Source organism: Thrips palmi, unplaced genomic scaffold (genome assembly GCF_012932325.1).
Source record: "Thrips palmi isolate BJ-2018 unplaced genomic scaffold, TpBJ-2018v1 HiC_scaffold_17, whole genome shotgun sequence".
Taxonomy (NCBI): Eukaryota; Metazoa; Arthropoda; class Insecta; order Thysanoptera; family Thripidae; genus Thrips; species Thrips palmi.
Genome location: NW_023144626.1, coordinates 1,962,637 through 1,975,300, shown reverse-complemented (window position 1 = coordinate 1,975,300; position 12,664 = coordinate 1,962,637). Strand labels below are relative to the sequence as shown.

Here is a 12,664-nt window from a genome sequence, read left to right as displayed (position 1 = left end):
GACCTGCCCCGTGCCCGTCCGCGGGGCCAGGGCCCGCCAGGGCACGGTGGGGCGGGGCGGGGCGGGGCTCGCTGGATCATCGCGGATCGGTCCCCACGCCGGCCGGAGTGCCTCTCCCCAGTCTCTCCCATTTTGGTACCACACCATTATCCTGTACAGGTTCACAAAATTTGGTTACATTCCAACGAACGTCCATGAGTGGCGTTCCATTTTGAGTTGTTTCTCTTGCTGCTCCCCTTGTTGATTCCCTACTGGCAAACCCCAATGACTTTCCATTCGAGGGAAGTCCTCAGCCTAAATAAGGTGATATGGATATGGTGCATGAATCAAGCCAACACATACTGTTTTCTTTTACAATAGATTTAATTCAAAATATTCATTTATTAAAAAATCATGATATTTACACATGCATTTGATAGAAGTAAAATAATGAAACAAAGATTATTTATGTTGTATTATAAAAACATGCAATTCAGGTAATGATTAATTTTTAAATTGACCTTCAATTTTAACGTCTGCCTCTTCTTCTGGCATTAGACTTCTTCACAAAAACTGAAAGATAAGATTAAATATTGTTAACGATGTTGACATGCAAAAACAATGAAGTCAATCACTATCAAAAGTGCCAAATTGCAAGTACAGCATGTGTCTTACCATCATCATCATCACTTTCAGATGAAGAAGACGATTCTTCTTCAGATGAAATAGCAGCCATTGTATTTCGCCTCCTAACATTCCTGCCTTGACCTCTGTTTGATCCTCTCCCTCTCCCTCTTCCTCTTCCTCGACCTGAAGAATAAAAACATGGACACAAAAATACTCATTATTCAGAATTTCATTTACACCATTGCAAAAGAAACCCTCAGAGTGACATTCACCTCCAGGAGTACGAGGTTCTATTTTGAGTCGTCTACCAGGTGTGCGTGATGATAGGGAAGGTTTCCTTCCCTCATCATCAGAATCTTGGCTTTCAGCAGTAGCAGAATCACACTTTGTACTTCCACCCTCTGGGAGACCTTTTTGTAAGCACTCATTTATTTTTGAAGTTAGTTCTTCAACAATTTGCTAGAAAAAAACAAAATGGCAAAATAAAATTGACTTTTCAGTTTGGATACACTTTGATATTCAATGTCCTGTCCTACTTACTAAACGTTCAGGTTTTTGTGTTTTTCCAGCTTGATGTAGAATGTCACAAAATGTGTCATAAATACTTGGAACAGTGAGCTTTTCAGCATAGCACGGTAAGTTTTCTAGAAGACGACGTAAAGACCTATCTGAGTACTGCATTAATCCTAAACAATACGCTAGGTCAGACCACTGTCTTTCATGAGATGAAGCTCGGAATCTCTGACACAGTTTATCTATCAGGGACTCCATTTGGCGATCCTTCTGAATAAGTTGCATTAAAAACCTAAAAGGCAAAATTATCTTATTAAAGTAAGAATATTTAAAATATTAGGGGTCAGTTACTGCAGATATGATTTAACTTACTTCATAATAGTCTGAAACTTTTCTTCCTCCACGTTAGAGCTTGGATTGGACAATCTTGAAATAATGTCTGGCATAACATTGTACAATGTATTGCCTTTTTTTGAAAGTTCTTCAAAAAGCATACTTGCCATGCCTATGTGGAAAAGAAATTTTACAAAATAATCAGACTGTCCTGAAAGGTCTAGCAAGAGAGATTATAATTATTATTGATTAAATACAATACTTACCAGAAATTTGGGCTTCAGGATCAACAATACAAAGGGCTAAATCAGAAATTTGGCCTCTCACTTTTACCATTTCATTTGTGATCAAATGTTTCAGCACCAAAATTGTATCTTGACGGACTTTGGATGAGTTATCACCCAGCCTTGAACCAAAGAAAAATAAGTTAAATGAAAAAATATAAAATTAGCCAGTTTGTAGGCAAGCATTCTCACTCCCACTTCCAGCCACAATGAAGACAACGTACCGGGAATAGAAGTGTTTTGTCCAAGGTTCAATAAGGTTTGGAAACCTGTTTGCTAAGTCTCCCATGGCATACACCAAATTAGACCGTATCTCAGGTACTGACGATTTTTCCATCATAGTAAACACCAACTAGAAGAAAGAATAACAGGAAAAAGCAATAAACATCTCAAATCCTTTTAGAAAAAGAATTAATTTGACAAGAACATACCTGAAGATGCCTCTCACAAAAATCAGACGACACAAGCATTAACTTTGTGAGGGACAAGCTGGCTGTTGCTTGCAAGTGGATGCTGGTGAATTTTTGCGGGTTGGCACAGACAGAGACAACAATAGGACTGAAAAATCACAAAAATTGTTCCATTACTTCCACCTTTAATTATCAAACCTCCAGGTCACTAATTTAACGAAGAGTGCAAATCAGTTACCTCAATTTTGAAAGAAGATTGTCGCCAGAGAGTATTTCAGATTCACAAATAGTGTTTATATACTCAGCCTCAGCATCATCAGCTCCTATGTCACCTCCCAGTTCATCATCAGCTTCTTGTTTCTCCAAAAGGATGTGTGAAGCAGAGAGTACTGAAGTTTGCAAGGCTGATTCATTGGGGTTGTCTTTGCTTTGGCTTCCTTTCTTCTTTCTCTTCTCTTTAGTAGCAGCTGCCTTTGTCTTAAGATCCTTTGTTTCTTCTGCAAACTTTTCACGCAAACGATTGCGTCGCTTCAGTTCTCGGAACATGTGTTTATCTAGATGTACCCATTGCCTGAAAAAGAATTAAGATAATTAGAAACAAAGTGCCATGTTTTATTGGAAAAAATAAAAACACTTTTATTACTGATAGGCAGTATGGCCGATGAAGAAAATGAGCCTGGTCAAAAGTTCTGCAGAACAGTGTAATTCCTTGGATTCACCTGAAAGAAAGACCAAAGAAATAAATTTAGCTTTCCAAATTTCAGAGTTGAACGTTAAAAGCAGAGAAAATCTTACCCTCATTTGGCTCAAAATTTTGAGCTTCCTTCACTTGGTCTAAAACATCAGTCAAGATTTCACCACATGTTGTATCTGGTTTCTCTGAAAGCTAAGAAAAAAACAATCAGAAATGAGAAGTTTACAACTGAAGCAATCCAACTTAAATGGTCAGTCGTAAGTCACCTGATAAATCACATCCAAAGCCGCTTCAGCCATAGACAGGTATTCATGATCCTCAGTGTCTGTAAAGCCTTCTCTTAAAATATCACTTAGTGTTTGGAACATACAGTGATCTCTTGGATACCTTCATAATAAGCAAGGCAGAGGTGCAACAATAAATTAAAATTACACAATAAGAACAAGTGTATAATCTAAGATAAACATTTCTTTAAAACAAAAAAAAGGCCAAAGCAAAACTGTTTATTACCTCAAAGGTTCCTCATCAGTTGTCACCCTCCCACTGGGCACTAATTTCAAAAGAGCAGCACAAGTGTCTTTAATAATGACACTTTGTCTTTCACCTTTCACTCCAAAACCAACTTTGACCAGGACATCAATATTTGTTTGCACGGTACGCATGGTGGATCTGAAAGAACATCTCAACTTTAAGTCTCATCATTTATACTGAACAGTTGATTAAAATTATTGATTGACTGGCATCTACTAGGTACATGAAAAAGGCTGCCAATCAAATAAAATACTTACGCTGCAACCATGGTTAAAAGTTGAAGAGCTCCTTGGCTTTCATCTGCAGTTGTGTCCGTGAGAGTCCTCGAAAATCTCTCCCACATGACCTAGAGACAAAGAATTTGACATTCATTCTCTGAATAAAACTACTGTGAGACAACAATTGTTTTAAGGTACCATCTGTTACCTGGATGCAAGATTTGTCAAGAGCACCTGATGAAACCCATTCAATAACCAGGATCTCTAAAGCAGCCTTTTCATTTTGCCCAAGAGTTTTCAAAAGCTTGCATAAATTGCGCACAATTTCTACAGACTGAGCTCTTCCCCTATATTGAGAAACAAGTTAAAAAAATATAAAAATACTTAACAAAAAAAAAAACCTTTAAGTAAGAACACAAATGATTTGATATACAGAAAGAATTCACATACATGGGAACTCCTGGATGAGTTTCAAGGTACAGAGACTTGTAAGCTGTAGCAACAGCTTCTTTTACACTTGCTTCGCCACTCCACACAAGTAGCAGCATTTGCTTTATACCACTCTCAGACTGATCAAAGCCAAAGTGATAAGCTGTACTTAGAAACTCAACAGTGTCCTGAATAACTTGTGCTTGGCCACAATGAAGTAAAGAAGTGATCATATCAATGGCTCTCCCCATTTCCTCGGCAAATACAATACAGTCCTAAAAACAGTGAATGATAAGAATAATAACTACAAAGTTCCTTTTCCACTAACCAAATAAAACACAAACTCAAATATTACCTTTAAGTATTGAACAACTCTTGCTTGAGTAGATGCTGCCTTGACAGCTTCGGATTCTCCAGCTTTCTCATCATCTGCAGGATGCAAGTCTTGCAGTCGCCGCTTTTTACCCTTTTTGGATTTTTTCTTGGCATCCCCTTGTGTATTTTCAACATTCTCCTTGTCTTCATCATCACCATCACCAACACCTTCGGCTTCTTGTTCTTCACTCATTTCCACATAAATTTTCTTAAGCATACGGACAAAGTAATCAACTTGCCATTCAAGCCGCTTGTCCTTTCTAAGATCACAAGCACCAGCCAACAATTTCTCTGTTTTACGCGCTAGTCTAACAGCTTGTTCATACTCCTTCTTGTCAATGGATGATCGCACATCTCTTAAAGTGGATAACATTTCAGCTTCATCTATGGCCTCATCCTGTTCATCATTGTCATCAATATCACCAGTCTTCAGTGTGCTCTCCAGTGCTAGGGTGATAGATGGCAAAATAATTTCCCATCTTTGGGCTCGAGTCATATTTTCAAGATTGCAGGATTCTTCTTGTAATTTGGCTAATGTCTTTTCTTCTAACAATAACTTTTCTTTTAATGTTTCCAAATCCATCTGGAACAGAACGTTAACATTAAAGAAAGTATCACCAGGTATAATGAAATCTTTGAAAACTTGTATGTCACCTTAGCTCCGAAAGGATTGCTTTCAAGGATAGCTTTCACAAGTTGCACAGCAGACCTTACAACAGTCCAGCTCACATCTTCTATTCGTTCAACAACGTCACTCAAGAGATCACCAAAACGAGACAGGGGAATAGACTTCTCCTGAGCTAAACGCTGCCATACTTTTAATGCCTACAAGAGGGAGAAAAGTAATGAAATAATTCTTAAACAGAAAATATTTCCCAACTTTTTCTGGACCAAGGAATTAAAAGAGGGCACTTACTTTGGAACGTACATATGCATTTGAGTCAAGCAAATGCTCTTGTAAGTGATCAAGAAAAGTATTTCTCGTATCTCGAAGAGTGTCATCCATGGTTTCTGAGGTCAGTATTTGAATAACTACTTCACCAATGATTTCAAGAACACAATTGCGCATGGTATAGGGCTGTAAATACAGAGAAAAATATACAAACCATTCCGATTATTCCCTAAACTCTTAACCAAAAATACCAAAGAAAAACACATACATCACTATCAAGATGTGGCAGCAGGTGGCTCATGATAGGCAGAACAAGATTGGATGCATTCTTACTTATCTCAGTTAAAAACACTGAATATGCCTTTGATCCATTACTTTCATAAATGGAATCAGATTCACTTATTTCTCGGACAATTTCTTTGAGAAATCCACGACATCCATAGTCTTGCACCAATGCTATCACACACTCTGCTAGAGGTGTGCAAAGGTGTTCATAAATTTTTAGAAGCTGGAAAAAGACAAATGTTCATAAAAGGCATCCTAATAATTCAAAACCCTGATCATATATATATAGATATTGTGTGACATCAGAAAACATAAAGAAACACACTTGAACAATTTTCACTGTACAGCTCAAGCCATGCTGAAATCTCGAAACCAAAGTACCCAAAATTTGGAATATGGACTCCCTCACTGGTCTCATTTTGGCTGCGCTTATTCCAGGATCCTCTAACATTTTGTAGCATGCATTAGAGATCAAGCTGAAACATAAGATTGCAGTAAATGGGAAGGCATTAAGAAACACAATACACTGCAATGACCCCCTTGACCTCCATACCTTACAAAATCTTCCTCAACTACAGGTGGATTCCATAGTTTTTGGATTGGCAATTGAACGAAGCCATATAGCGCATAGAGAGATTGATTTCGGTCATCATCCCAGGAGTCTTGTTCAATCGACTTTGCCGTTTTCTTCCTTCCCTACACAGAAAATAAAAACATAATGTAAAATATCTTATCAACGCATATTATAAGACTTATTGTAGAGAGTAATTCAGTTATACCTTAATATCAAAGAGCATATCCTTCCCTAATCTCTTATCTTCTATAATTTTAAATGCATGACCAAATATGAAAATGATCATTTTTGCTATATTAAGAAATTTTTTCCGCTGATCTGGATGCATATCATCTTCTATCAAATGTGGGAAACAATTCACCATCTGCTCGATACCTGTACATCAGAATCGTTGATTGACAATTTTAGTAAAGCAAGACTTGGCACATTATTAGAAATAAAACAGTTCAAACCAAACCTAAAATTGATTGATGTAGAACTGGTGTCAGCCCTCGAATATCTAAATCCTTTGCTTGAACCAAAAATGAGAAAAGAGTGTCAAAGTGCTCAAGAATGAAGGAACATCCATCTTCAGCTAAAGACCTCCTGCTCTCTGTTTGTAAGAAAATACAAAAAATACAATGATTGAAAAATAATTTCCGTCACTTTTTAAGAAAATTATCTAAAGTTTACACATACCTTCAATTTTAGTTTTCAGCTCACGAAGTGTGGCAACTTCTCGAACGACATAAAAAGGTGATTCATTGTGGAGAAGATCATCAAGGTTTAGTGGTATGGTGAAGTCAAAATCCATGATCCCAGATAGACCTGAAAATTTTAGTAAACGAATGACTTATCACTGTCTGGTATGAGTACACTAGATTAAGTTTCCCAAAAGTTTGGAAGCTTTGAAGAGTAAGACAAAGTGTAAACAACTTTTGCAGCTGCTCCATTCTTGATGACCACGATCTTCGCGGTTGGAAAGTAAATCAACGCTGAGAGAAACGTAACACTTACTCCAAGGTATTCTTTACTGTAGACAGACTTGTTTATGATCGCAGACGCAGAATGCAGAAGTCCGAGGAAGAGTGATTGAACCTCAAAGTGGCAGACAGGCCAACGACACATTTCCCGCGTTTTTCAAAGATTCAAACTCTTGTTTCTGTTTTCTCCATTGTAACCCTGGTCTATTCGACGGAACGTTCTTTGCCAAACAAGTAAAGAAGAAAGGAGAAGAACTAACGCGGCCCCGCGCCAGCGCCTTCCAGGATTGAACAGCTTTTCCGGACTGTTCTTTCGAGGTCTGTAAACTTCCGGTAAGTCGTGGGATCGTGGCGTGTGCGTTTCGGTAATATTTTAAGTTAAAACCGATGACAATTATTTAAGATTCTCGCCGAAGTTCCATCAGTAAGGTTTCTTTAACGTAATTTTAGTCTAATACAGACAATCCATTTGGTCTTCGATCGGATGTCTTTGGATTTCAGTTCCACTACTTGCTAAGGAGGCATGAAAACATTTTGTTAAACTGACATTACAGTTTTTCATGCCGTTATTGTCCCCTTTACAAGCGCTTGGCGTTAATTTTCCCATATGTAAATTCTCTTACATCATTTTCTACCTTCTGAATCCCGGTACTTTCCTTTATTTTGATTTGTGTTGTTGAGGTTAGGATTGACGTGTGCTGTGCGGCGATGTCGTGTGCTGTCGCTTCGGCTTTCTAGTGTGTTTGTGCAACTATTTTGACGGGCGGTTTTTTGCTGTTCCAGGGTTGACGGGTACCCGACTCCAAAATGGTGAGCAAGAACAAGAAGGAGGTACCTGGTTACGTGAAGGAAGCCATCGAGCGGGTGGCGAAGAAGAAGGCCGCCAAGAAAGCGTCCGGCGAAGTCACACCACCCGTAAGTTGTGCCTGTGTCCGTTGTCAGTCTACCGACCGCCTGGCCATTTGTCCTTGTGGGCAGCAAGTGATGTTGCTGGTTGTTGTTTGCAGAAACCGTGCAAGTTGAAGAGGCACGGACGTCTGTATGCCAAGGCTATCTTCTCAGGCTACAAGCGCGGTCTTAGGAATCAGCATGAAAACACTGCCCTGCTGAAGGTTGATGGAGCCCGTACTAAGGAAGATTCAGACTTTTACGTTGGCAAGAAGGTGGTGTACGTCTACAGGGTAAGTGCTTTGTTGATAAACATTTCCATTCCTTGGTAATCTTTGCAACTGAGAACACATTTTGCAAACTGAGTGTACAGTTTACTGAACAGATTGTCTATCCTGATCTTGTCACTTTTCCTATGGTGCTAATTCTTTTCAATGTTTGCAGTCAAAGAACAAGACCTCAGTTCCCGGCAAGACCAAGCTTAAGACTAAGACTCGTGCTATCTGGGGCAAGATCACCCGACCTCATGGATGCCGCGGAAGTGTTAGAGCTAAGTTCACCTCCAACCTCCCCTCCCAGGCCATGGGTCGTCATGTCAGAATTGTGAGTACAAGTCCTACTTCTTGTTCAATGGCACTTGGCAGTCCCCCTGAGTCAATCACTTGAAAAGAGGTCACATACATTGTGTATCATTCATTACTGCAGTTTGACACTGACCAGGGCTTGTTACACTGTTTGACGAACGCTTTTATTGCAATTGGGAACAATGGGACAGAAAATTTGATCTCATCTGCATGTGAATAATTGTTTTTTTGTTTGAAAGGTTGTTCCTTTTTAACTTAAATGGTTTATTCAAGTGGTTGCAAAGCAGAGAGCAATAGGACCTGGGGGCATGCCTACCATCAATTGTGAAAAAATGTCTTAATGTGCCTACATTATATTTTTGTTGTGTTTTCACATTTGTGCTTGTTTGTTTCAGATGCTGTACCCCTCCAGGATCTAAGTTGAGACTTCTTTAATAAAAACAGAAAACTATCTGCTTGGTTTGTCTTCATTATCCCTGGCCTGGCGCCCTCAATTTTCATCTGCTCCTCTGACCTATTCTGAACAGAGCTGTCAGTTGTTCATTATTGTTGACTATTGTTACAGTAGCAAAGTATTCTGAGCTTGAAGTCTTCGATGCACTGTCCTTGCTTGCCGTATTTGTTGATGCGGTTGATTGTGCCATCTAGCTGCATGGTGCTTGTACCCAGGCGATAGGTCACTGTGGCTGACAGCAGAGCTGCCCCTGGCTGTGTCCGTACCACCAGCTGGTACTGTTCTTCCAAGATTGGCATTGTATGTTTGCCTCCGAGAGCTCTCTTGCGTGCGTCAAGCACAGAGTCCAGATGCAACTTGGCGCAGGGGCTTCCTTGTGCTCCTTGGGAGGATGACAGCATAGAGTTTACTTCACTGATGACATACTCAGCCACCTGAAGTACCCTGTGGAATAATGAATGAGTTTTGGGGCATTAGAGAACTTAAATTAATCTCAGTCCATAGTCAAGTCTGCATATTGATGATTCAATTCTTTCATATTATTTTCCTGGCGCTCTGATGGGCCGAGACCTTTCATTGAGGCGTGGAACCGTTTTCTGACTATAGCTTGATAGGTTACACAAGTTGTCAACATAACACTAGTACACTTGGTGATAGCGCGAGAATGAGACGAGACACACCTGTGATCGCTGACGGGCACCGGGTCGAGCAGCTGGCAGGCACAGTAGTGCCCCGGGATTCCCGCCTGCGCGCACGTCCGCTCTCCTGGAATACGCGAGAAGAGGCTGATGCCGCGGCGGTCCAATGAGCCCTCCCGCGACGCACGCGCCTCCAACGAGGACAGGTCCATCAAGTCGAACATGGTCTCGTGCAAGTCGTACACGGTGACGAGGCGCCCGCCGTTGCGTTGCAGGTTGTCCGCCGCGGCAGGGTATCTGAGAAAGCGTTCGGGGGTCAGCGAGAGAGGTATGAGATAAGGGCGACCTGGAGTAGAAGGCGCAAGCATGGGAAACCACTGACCTGGCTCGCAGCCACTCCGGCAGCACGACGTGCATCAGGGGCAGGCGCTCCTCCAGGCGGCCCTGGGCTGTCTCCAGGATGCCGCCGAAGCGGAGGCCGTGGTCGCTCATGAACACCAAGGCCGTCTTGTTGAGGACGCCGGTGGCCTCGAGGTCCCCCAGGAGGCGCTCGTACATGTCGTCGGCCACGGCGGGGGCGTTGAGGTCGTCGTGGGACAGCGACGTGCCCCACACGACGGCGAAGAACTTCCTGCGCTGCTGCGCCATGGCGCGCACGAACTTGGTGCCGTACTCGAAGAGCACCTGGAGAGAGACGTGTGGTTCCGCGGTTAGAGGGAAACGAAGTCCGCATTCCAGGTGGAGTTGGATTCACCTCGAGTTGGGTGCGCTGTCCGAGGCACACCCTGCTCCCCCGGCGCCGCAGCTTGCGGCCCAGGTCTCGCTCGCCGACGTAGAGCAGGGGCCGCGGGTCGTAGTCCGTGGGCTGCACCACGAAGCCCTGCTTGAGGTAGTGGAAGAGCCCCATCCACGCCGTGTCCTCGGCGAACATGTTGACGTAGCCGCGCGCGTTGAAGCGCTTCCAGATCCAGGAGCAGGCGTCGAAGTGCGCGTCGTTGCCGCCGTGGTCGTCGGCCCAGCAGCGGCGCCGCAGCTCGGGCACGCTGAGCCCCGACAAGAGCGGCACCAGGTTGGGGAACGTGTTGTCCTCCACCTTGTTGTAGCCCAGCATGGTGGTGCCGCCGAGCCGCGCCAGCGCGGCCAGCGTGCGCGGCATGGTGCGCAGCGCGTTGAGGCGCGACACCGAGTCCACGCCCACCACCAGCACGTTGAGCGCGGCCTCCGAGTCCTTGGTGCCGGCGTCGTCGGCGTCGGCCGCCCAGCCGCGAGGACGCCGCACCGGCACGAAGGCGTGGTAGTCGCGGAGCTGGGTCACGGACGCGGCCACGGTCACGGTGCAGTTGACGCGGACGAACTCGTGAAGCACCACGACGGGCTCAAAGAACGGCACGCATTCGTCCCCGTACCTGCGGATGTGTTCAAAAACCACGTAATTCACGCAGCAGGATGAGTGCTTTCGTCGCACCGTCTCTCTCGCACTAATGGAGCGTTCCGTGGAGAGAGACGGAGCGACGAAGCACTGTTATGAATCGGCTTGCAAAAACACCCCGGGTCGCGCGCGCTGCGTACCGTATGTCGTTGCCGTAAGCCACCTTGTCCCACATGAGCCCCTTCCTCTTGTCGACCGGCGGCATGGGGGACCCGGGACCCCAGTCCGGGACGACCACGTCGAGCTGCGGGCGCCACATGGCGGAGTAGCAGCAGCGAACGTGGTCCTGGGGCCGCGCGCCGGCGGGCACCCCGTACGCGTCCAGGGCCTCCTTGTCCACGTACAGCGTGTCGTCGGTGGAGCGCACGAGGGGTGGCGGGTCACCGCAGTCGCCACCCATATCGTAGTCCACGACGTAGGGCGCCACCTCGCTGCTGTTGGCGACCAAGTCGGGGATGCGGCAGCCAGGGGTGTCCAACAGCAGGGGGACGTCGCGGACGTGCATGGCGCCGCCGTCCTGGCTCTCTCGAGGCGCGGTGGCGGCGGCTGTGGCGGTCGCCTGCGTGGCCTTGGAGCCCCGTTGCAGGGTCTCCCGGTGCACGCGCCGGCTCGGCGCCATCCGCAGGTTGACGGCCAAGTGCAGCCCCAGGACGACGGCGACGCCGAGCAGGACGAAGCGGTGTACCGGCTTCCGCATGCTGCCATGCGTGGAGGAGGACTTTCCGCGGTTTTCCATTATCGGCGCCTCCAACGCCGCGGCGGGGACGTCTAGGCGGGCCTTGCTGAGCAGAGTGATAAGGCTTTCGGTGCCCCTGTGCTGCTGTCGCTGTCGCGCACCGGTGGCTGCGCGGCCTTAATCTAGACGGAGGCGGCATCTATTTGCTTCATCGAGAAGTCATTCGGCATGCGGAACGCAACGCACTGCGGCTTTGCTGACTTCATAAAACTGCGCGCGGTGCGCCGCGACAGTAGGCCACCCATCTGCCGGCGGGAACGAGAGTGCGCGAAGGGTTGCCTACGCTCCCGTCCGCGGGCGGCGGCGGCACCGTCTTGCACTTGACTCATTCACCGCGTCGGTGTCTGTGGTTTCTGCTCCGCTCGGCCAGTGCTCTACGCCCGCCGAGCCGACCATAGGCCGCACGCTCCGCTCGCCGCCGTGGCCGTGCACTCACTCATTCCTGGCAGGCATTACCGGGCCGTCAACACTTAGAGCAGAAAGCCCCCGGCACTTCGTCCTCCGCGGTCGCTCTGTCTCTCTCGCACTCCGCGGGCGTCCCGTCAAGGTGCGGGAGAGACAGACAACCCGCTGACCGCTGGCGAGGAGAGGAGCGTGGCCGATGGACGCCGTGGCACATTGACACGGAGGAGTGCGGGGGCGCGGCGGGGCGCGGCGGGGCGGGGCGGGGCGACGCGGATGTGGCGAAAATGAGCGGCGTGGCGCAGTGTTTGCAGGTGCATGCGTCTGACGACAGGTCCTTCCAGGAACGGCCACAGGAAGAGGAACGAGAGCCTGGAGGGGGAGGGGGAGGGGAGGGTGCAAGTAGTGCCGCGCCTCCTACACTGTA

General features: G+C 45.9%; 3 protein-coding genes across 5 annotated transcripts; 1 reads left to right on the top strand and 2 right to left on the bottom strand.

Moving 5' to 3' along the window:
- Window positions 1-344: 344 nt before the first annotated feature.
- LOC117643554 (condensin complex subunit 1-like) lies at window positions 345-7,289 on the bottom strand. The gene is made up of 26 exons (XM_034382499.1): window positions 7,141-7,289; window positions 6,823-6,951; window positions 6,602-6,736; window positions 6,350-6,519; window positions 6,124-6,266; window positions 5,896-6,046; window positions 5,554-5,793; window positions 5,310-5,471; window positions 5,048-5,218; window positions 4,374-4,976; window positions 4,040-4,293; window positions 3,798-3,936; window positions 3,629-3,717; window positions 3,351-3,509; window positions 3,107-3,227; window positions 2,942-3,032; window positions 2,790-2,865; window positions 2,385-2,717; window positions 2,168-2,294; window positions 1,961-2,088; window positions 1,719-1,858; window positions 1,492-1,624; window positions 1,147-1,411; window positions 879-1,065; window positions 655-789; window positions 345-552 (listed from the first exon to the last, which is right to left on the bottom strand). The coding sequence occupies exons 2-26, from the start codon at window positions 6,935-6,937 to the stop codon at window positions 509-511; spliced, it is 4,311 nt and encodes a 1,436-aa protein (XP_034238390.1). The 5' UTR covers window positions 6,938-6,951; window positions 7,141-7,289; the 3' UTR covers window positions 345-508.
- Window positions 7,290-7,303: 14 nt separating this feature from the next.
- On the top strand, window positions 7,304-9,033 carry LOC117643556 (60S ribosomal protein L35a). Of its 3 annotated transcripts, none has more exons than XM_034382503.1 (5): window positions 7,304-7,439; window positions 7,890-8,021; window positions 8,114-8,287; window positions 8,439-8,597; window positions 8,974-9,033. In XM_034382503.1, exons 2-5 carry the CDS (start codon window positions 7,914-7,916, stop codon window positions 8,995-8,997), a joined length of 465 nt encoding a protein of 154 aa, XP_034238394.1. In that variant the 5' UTR covers window positions 7,304-7,439; window positions 7,890-7,913; the 3' UTR covers window positions 8,998-9,033. The 3 variants fall into 3 exon arrangements, with proteins under 3 accessions (XP_034238394.1, XP_034238393.1, XP_034238395.1); XM_034382502.1 differs by having other exon boundaries at window positions 7,416-7,471; XM_034382504.1 differs by having other exon boundaries at window positions 7,429-7,530.
- LOC117643555 lies at window positions 8,721-11,861 on the bottom strand. Its single transcript, XM_034382500.1, has 5 exons — window positions 11,240-11,861; window positions 10,425-11,076; window positions 10,053-10,354; window positions 9,713-9,967; window positions 8,721-9,476 (listed from the first exon to the last, which is right to left on the bottom strand). The coding sequence occupies exons 1-5, from the start codon at window positions 11,833-11,835 to the stop codon at window positions 9,122-9,124; spliced, it is 2,160 nt and encodes a 719-aa protein (XP_034238391.1). The 5' UTR covers window positions 11,836-11,861; the 3' UTR covers window positions 8,721-9,121.
- Window positions 11,862-12,664: the final 803 nt, after the last annotated feature.

Bases quoted from the DNA above. Each gene is read 5' to 3' on its own strand.
- LOC117643554 (XM_034382499.1), bottom strand. From the start codon at position 6,937: ATGGATTTTGACTTCACCATACCACTAAACCTTGATGATCTTCTCCAC. The intron at 1,412-1,491 runs GTAAGTTAAATC...TTTGCCTTTTAG, and splicing joins AAGTTTCAGACTATTATGAA to GTTTTTAATGCAACTTATTC. The intron at 1,066-1,146 runs GTAAGTAGGACA...GTTTTTTTCTAG, and splicing joins CACAAAAACCTGAACGTTTA to CAAATTGTTGAAGAACTAAC.
- LOC117643555 (XM_034382500.1), bottom strand. From the start codon at position 11,835: ATGGAAAACCGCGGAAAGTCCTCCTCCACGCATGGCAGCATGCGGAAG. The intron at 10,355-10,424 runs GTGAATCCAACT...GTCTCTCTCCAG, and splicing joins GACAGCGCACCCAACTCGAG to GTGCTCTTCGAGTACGGCAC. The intron at 9,968-10,052 runs GTCAGTGGTTTC...ACGCTTTCTCAG, and splicing joins CCGGAGTGGCTGCGAGCCAG to ATACCCTGCCGCGGCGGACA.
- LOC117643556 (XM_034382503.1), top strand. From the start codon at position 7,914: ATGGTGAGCAAGAACAAGAAGGAGGTACCTGGTTACGTGAAGGAAGCC. The intron at 8,288-8,438 runs GTAAGTGCTTTG...CAATGTTTGCAG, and splicing joins AGGTGGTGTACGTCTACAGG to TCAAAGAACAAGACCTCAGT. The intron at 8,598-8,973 runs GTGAGTACAAGT...TGTTTGTTTCAG, and splicing joins TGGGTCGTCATGTCAGAATT to ATGCTGTACCCCTCCAGGAT.